At 38.8% G+C, this 11,706-nt stretch overlaps 1 protein-coding gene across 4 annotated transcripts in view; it reads left to right on the plus strand.

The window, feature by feature from the left end:
- Positions 1-11,706, plus strand: part of Arap2 (ArfGAP with RhoGAP domain, ankyrin repeat and PH domain 2) — a 208,321-nt gene that overhangs the window by 73,247 nt on the left and 123,368 nt on the right. For all 4 annotated transcript variants that reach the window (XM_008850516.3, XM_017802566.2, XM_008850513.3 and 1 more), the window contains exon 9: positions 8,494-8,672. In XM_008850516.3, the coding sequence (XP_008848738.1) occupies positions 8,494-8,672 (179 nt within the window). The remainder of the gene's footprint in view (positions 1-8,493; positions 8,673-11,706) is intronic.

The raw sequence follows: 11,706 nt of genomic DNA on the forward strand, positions 1-11,706 counted from the left end.
TTTGCCAGCCCCTAACCTGGACTGTTTTGTAGAGCATTGCATGTGAGGATCCACTTCTGTGAATCATCACCCGACACTCAGCACGTTGTCCACATTCATGATATTCAATGTGCAAGACCCGTATTTGAAATTACAGGTTTCTTTTTGTCCCTGTATTTCTTGAAGCACCTGTCATTGTTCCTCTGAACTGGCCCTGATGACAGTTGTTCCATATACTTTGGTTGCTCTGCCCAGAAAGGTGACTACCTGTGTCTTTGAGGTGATTGTCACTATCACCTTGTCATCTCAAAGCAAATTTTATATAGGCATGATGGCCTGCATTTTAAAGTAGATGTATCAAATGAAGCTTCCACCATTGCAACATTAAAAGTGAGACAAATTTTATTAAATAGTATGTATCACACACATATTTGAAAGTTACATGTTTAGGGGCTGTGGAGCTGTAGATAAACACTTGTCTCCAAGCTTAAGACCAGAGCTCAGATCTTCAACTCCCCTATACAAAGCTGGGCGAGCATGGTGGCCCAACTCTAATCTCAGACTCGGGAATCCCTGTGGCAGGATGACTATTTTGGCTAGTTGAGTAGGCAAGTATAGAGTTCAGTGAGAGACCCTGGATAGTGTAGAGGATGATCAAGAAGACATCAGGCATCAATTTCTGGCTTCTACAAGCATGCTCACACACATGCAAGCCCACTCAAACAAACGTGCCAGACACATGCTAACACTCATACATACATGCAGAAAAGTTACATGCTTACAGTGAACCTATGTGATATGTAGTTCATGTTTGTGATATAAACATGGTGTAAGAATTTCATTAAATTTGATATTCATTTATGATTTGTTAAATCATACATCTTTCAGTTTTGAAGCCACAGTATTTTTTCAGTAAAAATATATTGTCTCTCAGTGGGATTACTCATATTTTACTTTCATAGGAAACCATTTTTGCATATTAATGACTCAGACTTTAAAGGAAGTATGTGTAGAAGCCTGGTTATGGTTTTCAATATTGGGGATTGAATCTAAGGCCTTGAGCATAGGAGGCAAGTGCTCTACCCCTGAAGTCTATCCCCAGACCTTTTAACATTTGTTTTAGAGATACAAGGTCTCTGAAGTTGTCCAGGCCGACCCTGTGCTCATTCTGTCCTCTATGCCAGGCCGACCCTGTGCTCATTCTGTCCTCTAGGCTCTCAAGTAGTCAAGATTACAGGTTGTGTCACTAGTCCTGACTTATCCATACATGTTTGTATGTAAGTTGTGTTTTTATATTTGGCATGAAACCATCAACAACCCACTAAGTAAGATTCATCAGATCATCTGTCTTATATAACCATACATGGTTGATTATTTTCATTTTATGGAAACTGGACAATGAAAAAAATATGACTTGATGAACTTTAGGCTAAATTAGTTTATTTCAATCTAAAGGTGAAGCAAAGTCAGAGTTTAGATCAGAAAGGGAAATAGTTCACCGTCTGGTCAGAGAGAAATTCTTCATTTGTTTGCAGAAGTTTTCAGTGATCACTATGATAGCTACCCAGCATTACCCTGCAACAGGTGTCACTTTCTAAATCTTTCTTTACCACTTCCGTGGCTGATAGCATTACAGTTTGGCATCATTTACCTTCAAATTATCTAAGGCTTCAGTTATTCCAAATTTCATGATAATAATACTGCTATTTTCTTAATGAACAGTAAATTATATTGAAATAGTGTTACTTTGAAAATCCTCCTCCTCAAAAAGGGTTTCTTGGCTCTTCTAGCTCTGGGTCAGAAACATTGGGATGGGTGTGAAGTCACATCACTACAATCTCTGTAGCCATTCTGAGTTCCTGTGGCTACACATACAGATACGGTACTTTCTAGACAGGTAATGCTGTGGTACCTTTCAGGGTTAGAGCAGAGCTTAACAATTCTGATGGTTCTCCCCTGTCCAGGCCTGTTTTCAGACCCTGGCTGTCAGTTGTTGGTGCTGTGTTTCTGTTCACCTTAATACATTCTAGACCCTGGGAAATAGGCTCATGTGTCAGTCACTCAACTCTAGACATCATACAGCCCTGCACTGGCACCTCTGACTGATATCTAATATTAATAAAAAAAAGTATTAGTCCTGGTAGATGAAATATACCCCAGTTGTTTTGGGAGGAAGCAGTATTTATTATACCTGTTTGAAGATCTACCGTATGTTTAGAAACAAATCATGAAACATTTTCTAAACCCTCACTTTTCAACCTCCTCCTATTAATTATTTACAGAGAATCCGCTTCAGTGACTGTTTCATAGTTCTGGGAGTTTCTCATAGAAGATGTTTTGGGAATGTGCTAGGATTCCAAATTCCTTTAAAAATATTCATTAGAGGGTCACAGATTTGGCTTTGCAGATCTTGTAGGTTAAGATGACTGATTGCAGATGTGTATCTCCACCTCTTCCTCTTCCTGTACTCTGGAATCAATTGGAATCATATGTTCAGCTTCCTACTTGGCATCTCAGCCTTGTTTTCTGCAGGATCTCAGCTGTCAAATGTCCAAACCCCTGTTTCCACCAAACCTTCCTCTGGAATCTTCCTCCTCACAGGAAATGGGAAACCCATGTGCTCAGGCTTTCTTTCTGTAATCTTTTCCTTCTTTTATTATCTCATACCTTGTCTATTACCAAATATTGTCAATTTGACTTTGAAAATATGTCTAAATGCTGACCAATTCTTAACCACCCCTCCAGGATCACCAGTCAGCTCAAAGCTATCACTTCCATTTGGATTGTATTAATTACCTTATTGATTGACTGTAGTTATTTCATCAGAACAGCTGTCAGAAAAATCATTCAGTAAGTAAGTCACTTCAATAAGTTTCATTATCTTCTTATTGAGAATCGAGTGCAGTGTGTTTGAGGTCCCAAAGCCCTCTCCATCTTGCTTTCATCCTCTTTCCTTCTTTCTTTCCATGCCTTCATGTCCTCAGCACATTTCAGCTATAGGGGACTTTTGCACCTGACTATGAAGTTTGAGCTGCCTCAGGGCCATGGCACATGTTGATCTCCATCCTGCAGTGCTCTTTTTTCCAGCCGTTTCCCTTCTTGCATCATCACTTCATTTTTTAAGGCTTTGACTGACCAGTCCTTTCTTCTGAGCCTTTTCCTATAATACTGGATAAAGTAGGTTTCTGACATCCCTCGCCCTATGCTTTATGCTATTCCACCTCGCTTGTCACTGTGTAGTATGTTGTATTGAATCTCTATGTTCTTATGGCCTTCCTCACTCCAGCAGAGTGTAAACTCCAGGAGAGAAAGGTCTGTAACTGTCTTGTGTACTGCTCTGCCCCTGGGTTCCAGACATCTTCTAACATAGGAGTAAATAAATACTTATCTGAATTAGTGCTTATCAGTTTGACAAAATTTTTGTTCTCACGATCCCATTGAGGAGCTTTTCATTCAGTGGTATTTAGAACTAGAGGTTGAAGCTGGGCATGATGGCTCATGCCTGTAACCCCAGCACTTAGGAGGCAGAGGCAGGGGGCTTCTGCAAGTTCCAGGCTGACTTGGGCTGCAAACTTGAAATTTGTCTCAAATGAAAGAAAGGAGACAAAATCAAAATGGTGAAGGTCCAATTATAGTTTGTGATTATGTTGATGGTGGTTGCATGTCCTTGTGTAATAATCTCTGGTTTAATCAGTCCATGTTGCTAATGACTGTTTCTGCTGCTAAATTTTATAATTAGAGAAGATATAATTGTTGAATTTTTTAAAACTCTTTTTTTGTTTTGATTTTTTGGCATTGTGGAAAAGCTCAAAAACTACTTTGAGATGGAAGAGAGTACTACTTGCCTTATTTTAGTCGCATTCTAACAAAATCACTTATTCACTGTTTGTCACACTCCACTTTAGTCTTTTCACAATTTAGATTACCATGCTTAGAGCAGAGCCATAGCTAGTTCTGAGAATATATTCAGAAGGAATGGTGTTTAGTTAAGTGCTACCACTGAGAAACTCAGTAGACATTTATTATTGTAAAGAGTAATCTTACAGTGGCATTACATCTTCTTAGCTAGCAGAGATGCATCCCAAGACCAGGAGATGCCTTAGTCTGCAGATAATGCCACATTCTATGTGTACTGTATTCTTCTCAGTAAGTACATACCTATGATCAAGTTTAATTCTTAAATTAGGCACAGTAAAAGATCACTAGCATTAGCATTAGAAAAAGTGTAACATCATATTTTAATAAAAGTTATATCAATTTAATCTCTATTTCCAAAAATACCTATTAGTATCCTTTTAACCAGAAGCACTTTGCAGCTGTCCTTTGGCATCTTCCAAATTGCTAGTGTGATGATGATTGTGCTTCCAGTTCATTATTAAGCATATAAGGACTCAGGAGCACCAGCACCACAGGCCCATGACAGCTGACCTGATAGCTAAGTTGGCTCTAACTGTACACCTAGTGGAGGAATGGCTTATACAGGGCAGCTTGGATGGGCTGAGGGATGCTTCAAATCCTGATGAGGGCAGAGTGGGACAGTGCGATTTTGTCACACTATTAAGAATGGCATATAATTTAAAACATATGAAGTGTTGCTTTCTAGAATGTCACACAATGTTTTTGGACTGAGTTGCCATGCTAGAATAACACCTAGCTTTACCCAAGCCACTTGTTGAATGGGAAGTAATTATTTCCTTTGGAATTTTGTAAATTGCGGAAATGTTTCCCTTTGTCTAAGGATGCACATATTGCATAGCCAAAGACAAATGACTCTTGAATCACTTATTGTTTTAGTGTCTATTCATTCTTCCTATCAAATAGGCTAAATGCTGCTGTTATTTCTTGTTCTTTTTTATTGATTAAGTTGTTCTTTGACAACTTCATATGTGTATATAGTACATTTTCTTACTCTCACTTCCCACCGCTTTTATGTCCCACCCCGTCAGGCCCCCAATTCCTGTATGTCTCATTCCCACATTCATGCCTTTGTGTTGTGTGACCCATGTATTTTAACCAGGCCCATCTGTGCCACAAGTTTGGAACTATTCAGCAGAGCCTGATGGACTCGTAGTTTGGTAAACAATTGAAGAGAAGGACTGTCCTTCCCCCAGAGTCCCGGACAATTGCCAGTAGTTCAGCAATGAGGGGTAGGGCTTCAGGAGCTCTTCCCTAATCCCTGATTGGCTGTTGATGGACCCAGTCTTGTGTAGGCCCAGTGCAGGCAACCTGTGGTTTCTGTGAGATTAGGTTTGCAATGGCTGTCATGTCCTGGAGATAGCTTTTCAAAGCTGTTTTCTTTACCTTTTGGCACTTACATTCTTTCTGTCTTTCAAAATGTCTCCCTAGCCTTATGAATTTGAGGCCCACTCAATCAGAGGTAATACAGGCTTATTGTAAACTGAGTCAAAAACCCATGGCTAGGGAGGTATTAGCCCCTAGGCAAGAGTTCACTACTGTTGTTTAGCTAATTGACATGGCACCAAACTGCAGTCTAAATATTCATGTTTTCCCCACAGATGAACATTACTCTTACTCTTAATCAGAGAGACTTCTCTTTGCAGTGAATGGCAGTGAATTCTGAGACTCGTGGCTGCTCAAGATGCTTAGAATAAATGACAGATGATTCTCAGCCCGAAATAGGATATTTATTTCTTGTTCTTTGTATTGTTTTCATGGTTGTTTATTTCCTATTACTATCCAAGCCTCTCAGGAGCTAAGTAATGTAGGGAACTGTGCATTGCAGTATTGCTTTAATATGTAAGCCCCAAACAGATCTTCTTTAAGGGAGTGACTCTAGATATGCTGATTGGACTCCAGTGGATGAACGTGCACTGAGGGACGTCAGGGTACAAATGCTTGACTAGATAGGACTTAACATATATGACAGAATACATGAAATCCATTTGATTAAGATCTATTATATGAAATGCACAAAAACTCAGTAAAAATATGCAAACTCAAAAGATGTAATAGTCAGTTTCAAACTAATAACTGAGAAATAGAGATATATGCTATCATCTAAAAGCCACAGATACTTTGATCTACTTTATATTTTATACCCACATTTGAAACTGATTTATGTATAGTAAGAAAAAAAAATATCCCTTACATTGACTTGGTAGGAATAGCTTATATGAAACTGACATTCATAAGTAATAGCCACACTAAGTAGAATCTCTGCCTGGAGTTCTTGCCAAGAATACAGTATGTTTTCCTAGTGTGGTCTGAACTTGTTGATGGAGATGTGGCACTGTGGGGAACTGTGGTTGACATTGACTGAGATGCCTTTCCATGTGTTACCTTAGGATGTTTAACAGCACTGGGAATATTTGAAATGTATTTCACCCTGACACTTGGGAAAAAACAATTTAGGGGGATTATGTAATGCCTGCAAAACCCATGTTAAATAAGTTCCTCGTAAATGCTTTAGCTTTGATCATGGACACAGCTATTTTTAGTATTTTCAGAGGTAACCATGAGTGGTGATAATTTAAAACTTAAGACTCAGTGTGAAGTAATTTATATATTCTTAATTCATTGTGATCATGTCTAATATGGAGAGTTATTTTAATCCACAATGAAGTTGCTCTGGGCAGATTTATCTGAGAAGCTGTCCTTCATCCCAAGCTTGGGCCTGTTTGCTCTCTCCTTGAAAAGTTTTGTGACCTGAGCTTTTTCCTTTTGCCTCGACAACCCCCTCCCTGTTTATTTTGGTGTCCACTGTCCATCTTCATGGATCTAGCTGTACTTCTTGTTTGTGCTTTTCTTCTCGTTTTGAGTTCAGCTTCTACCTGCAGCTACTGTGTTCTCTTGTAGAGGTCATTGCTGCCCACATGTGGCCATCAGCGTACAGAGAAAACCTGAGGGTATTCTGTTAACTGGATTGTCCCACCATTTTTGCATGGCCAGTTCTTATCGTCCTACCCCATTTTATTCTGAGTTATTTTTGTGTGGCACCCACGAATCATGTTGAACATTGCCGCTCGTTTTATTACCTATAATTCACTGTCACTTGACGCATGTTTTTTTGTTTCATTTCATTGTCTCTCTTGCTTTATTCCTGAGTGCTAGTTAGTCATCCAGGTTGGCACACCAGTCATGTCTTAGTTATCTCAATCCTGTCTCCTCCTGGCTGAGAATCCAGAAGTGGTTTTCCCTGGCTTCTGGAATAAAACAAAATTCCTCCAGCAGCCGGTGCAGCTTCTCCATCCATAGTTCTCATAATTCCCTTGTAAGTTCACATTTATAAATATATCCCTCTTGATATATCTGAACTCATGCTGATTCTTTCTTTGTTCTTGTTTTGTCCTTTCTTGAAGTCCTTCTCTGCCCTTCTCCCTTCCCAGCTCATGTTGGTCTTTTGAAGTGCTCCTCATTGTCAAGATCTAGCATTCCTTCTCCTCCTTTATGGACAAATGCAGTTGTGTGGGAGCTGAAATAGTAGCTGTTATAATTTTCGTGCTAATTTGCTGTATGACCTTCAGCAAATCACTCCAGTTGAATAGACTCATATATTATTTGGTGCCATTGGTATGACATTTATACTAGTCTATGCCTTATCATGTGTTCAGGTTTAACTTGACTTACAATCCTGATTGCTCCTTGGAGACTAGTTCACATTCCAATGCCTCTCATGCTGTGTGTGGTACGTAGTTAAAGGTCACTTAGCTTTTGTGGAGGGAGTGGGAGTATCATGTTTTAACTTGCTAGGTGAGATGCTATTGTTACTTGGAGAATGGAATGGGAGATTGAATATCAAGTTACGGTTAAGAAGCCTAATTTTCTGAGTATTTGGGTGACTGAATTGTCCTGTCTAATCCATCGTTGTTGTGTGGTGATACTGCTTTCTTTGGTACTAGTTATTTTTGTGTAGCTAGGATCAAATGGCCTTTTAGAAATAACCTATTTTTGGCTTATGGTTTCAGAGGGCTCAGTACCTGGTAAGGGGGCCTCAGAAACTTGGGAATATCATAATAGTGGGACATGTAGAAGTTTCATCAGCTAATTATGGAGAAAAAGTAGGGAGATGGACGAGATCTGGGATTGGGTGTAGCCTTTAAAGGCAACCCCTTATAACCTACTTCCTCCAATTTTGACCTGCTACTCAAAGTTTTCATAACCTCTCAAAACAGCATTAGCCACTGGGGACCAAGAGACCAAAACATGAGCCTACTGGGCACATTCAACTCAAATTGTGGTAAAGAGAAAACCCAGTCTCCTGAGTCATGTAAAAGTGTTTGTCAGGCATTAATAAGGTTATAGGTCTCCTGGAGTTCTTTCTAAAATGCAGATTCTGACTCGGGGCCGGAATGGAACTTGAAATTTGGCATTTCTGGTAAGTCCCAAGACGAAGCTCAAGATACTGGTTCTAGGGCAACCACTGGCTCTGCTCTCAATGGAGTGTAGACTGTGGTTGTGGTAAAGAATTTGGGTATCACCTGCTTCAAAGCAAGCAGGTTCCTTGTTGATTTTTCTGCGTTTGTATGTCTAAAGTGTTTTTTCCTCTATTTTCAGAAGAGAGAAATGATTGGATCAGCATAATATTAAATGCACTGAAGTCACAATCCCTTACTTCACAGTTTCAAGCTGCTGTGGTTCCTGAGAAATGTGGATATCTTGAATTGAGAGGGTATAAAGCCAAAATTTTTACTGTGTTACGGGGAAACAGTGTGTGGCTTTGCAAAAATGAACAGGTGAGCTTTGTTACATCAATTCTAAATTCTTCCTCTTTGATGACAACAGGTGTGCTTAATTTTTTGGTGCCATTAGTGTTTTTATTAATAGTCTTGCCTTTCCATGAGTGCTCTACTAACTGCAACAAAGTGTTTGCATACTTTGTTCCAGAAAGTATCTCTACCAAATTTGAGAGACTCCATGTTTCCTTTATAAGGAATTGAGAGAATAGAATTGTTCAAGGCAGTTTTCAAAATGTTTTCCTTAGTTAAAGTATGACAAGACTGTCTGAGAATAGCTGACTCACCGATTAACCGTTACAGCTGCTGATGAAATGAGTCTATTTCTATGCCTGCCAAGCTTCTTCTTTCTTCAGTATAGAAAATTAAAGAGAAAGAACAAGTGACCAGGTTTTATTGCTTTTATTTTTTCCTTTTGGCAGATGTGCTCTTTACTGTGAAACTGAGAAACAAGTGATAGATGTGTGTATATACATACATATGAGCAAATATGTAAATATATACATCTGTTTATACCTATCACATCTGTATAAGTACAAGAGACTTAACTGTAGGGTTATTGAATTTGGTTAATGGAAAACAATAAATAGAAAGCTCAAAAAAATTTTTTTAATTAAATTTTCTTTTATTCTATGTGTACAAGTGTTTTGCCTACATGTATGTATCACCTGTGTGTGCAGTGTCTGTGGCGGCCAGAAGAAAGTGCTGAATTTCTCTGGAACTAGAGTTAGGGATGGTTGTTAGCTGCCACATGGATCCTGGGAACCAAACCCAGGTTCTTTTCAAGAGCAGCCAGTGCTCTTGACCACTGAACCATCTATCCAGCTCCCAAGAGGGTCTAAATATTTTTGAAGAGATTGGTGATTAATTAAAATTTTGCTACATCTTGTTAGCTTTACTTGATTCTGTAGTGTCGACTTTCTTTTCTGTAGTATTTTTGGAATTTAGTATGTAAAAGAAAATTCTTCTGTACTCCTTTTGAATAACTTATTTTTTAATCTTTGCTCTAGAATATATTATGTACATAATCGTTATTTCAGAACTAAGTGGTGTGCTTTGAATATCTGATCTTAGATGAACTCATTTTATGATCTATTATAATGGATTATGGTAAAGTATCAAAGCTGAGTGTTTTCTTTACAAAACAGAAGTATTAGTACTTAAAAAATGAAAAGCTACAGATCTTTACAAAGGCATCCTAAAATTTTAATGTGAACATACTCATTAATTTTTTTGTTATCTCTTAGCCAGTAAACCACGGAAGGTATCACTGCACATCATTGGTAAACTACTAATGTGGGTAGTTAGCATATTCCTCAAAAATACCAACATACAGCTTTATAATGTGAATAAACGGAATGTGGACATTTTTCAGTCTGAAGTTAGGTGATTAAAACTTGTTGGAATGCAGGTTAAGCATTCATCACTTGCTTGTGTCAGGGTGGAAGTGACTGCCAAGTTGAGGATTCATTTGTAGCTTGCACAGACCCAGGAGACTTCATATCGTTATTTTCATTGTTCTCATTAGCAGCATTATCTGAATTTGTGTTATTTTCTAGACGTAACATGCTTTAAAGGCTTTTTCTTTTTTTTTTTTTTTTTACACTTTGGAACTGAGAAAGTAAGAAAAAACACTTAATTTTTATTTTATGAGTATGCGTGTATTTCCTGCATGTAGGTAAGTGCACCCGTGTCGTGCAATGCCCGTGGAGGACAGAATTAAATAATTTGTCTAAGGTTTACAGTTCATAGTACAGAGCTTGTCTTAAAGCTAGAAATTTCGAACTGTAATCTTGCCTTCCTGTTGTACTAATCTGATTTTGTAAATGCTAGATTGGAAAAATAACTAATCATAATCACTGTTTATTCATATGTGTAACTGCCCTATTGTGTGCAGAAAACACTTGTTCTTTTGTTTCAGTGATCCACTACCACTGCCTCCCACAGTCTTTCCACCCCTTCTTCTGCAGTGATCTCTGAGTCTTGGGAGGAGAAGGTGTGATATAGATGTCCCGTTTAGGGTTGAACTTTCCCCAACCTCTTATTGTCTACATGTTGACCCGTTATGAGTCTCTTTGTTCATTGCACACTAATGCAAAAAGAAATTTCTCTGATGAGGTTTGAGAGATGCAGTGACCAAGAGTATGACAATAAGTCATTAAGAGTCAGTTAAATAGTGTCCACTTAGCAGATTTGTGGTAGTAGATTTTTCTCTTAAGGCCTATGACCTGTCTAGCAACAGGTTCTTGACCTAGGGTTGAACTTTCCCCAACCTCTTATTGTCTACATGTTGACCCGTTGTGACTCTCTGTGTTCCTTGCACACTAATGCAAAAAGAAATTTCTCTGATGAGGGTTGAGAGATGCAGTGACCAAGAGTATAACAATAAGTCATTAAGAGTCAGTTAAATAGTGTCCACTTAGCAGATTTGTGGTAGTAGATTTTTCTCTTAAGGCCTATGACCTGTCTAGCAACAGGTTCTTGACCTTGATGATGGTTCCTAGCATGGATTTCATCTTGTGGAGCTGGCCTTAAATCTAAAGTGGTTGGTTACCCCCAAGAGCTGTGTGCCACTGTTACACTAATGGGTGTATCTTGCTGGGCTGTTTGTTAATGTAGCTCAGAGGGTTCACAGCTGGTTTAGGCTACTCATGACTTTTTTTCTCCAGTAGCATGGATGGCATCTTCTAATAGTGTGCAATCTAGCCAGTCGGATGAAGCTCCCAGGTCACTAAAAACATGATTTCTCTATGTTCTATTGTATAGATTTTTTTAAAATTTCTTTGAATATCATACAATATAATTTCATGGCATTTAGATCCCCTCCCCCATCTCTACACCCCAACTGCTCCTACTCAACTTCGTGTATGTGTGTGTGTGGGGGGGCTGTATGCGTATAGAGTCTAGTGCAAGGACTTTCTTTTTTTTTTTTTTAATTACCCTCCCCCATCTACACCCCAACTGCTCCTACTCAACTTCGTGTATGTGTGTGTGTGGGGGGGCTGTATGCGTATAGAGTCTAGTGCAAGAGCAC

This window comes from Nannospalax galili, unplaced genomic scaffold (assembly GCF_000622305.1).
Source record: "Nannospalax galili isolate Female #2095 unplaced genomic scaffold, S.galili_v1.0 scaffold65, whole genome shotgun sequence".
In the NCBI taxonomy this organism is placed as follows: Eukaryota; Metazoa; Chordata; class Mammalia; order Rodentia; family Spalacidae; genus Nannospalax; species Nannospalax galili.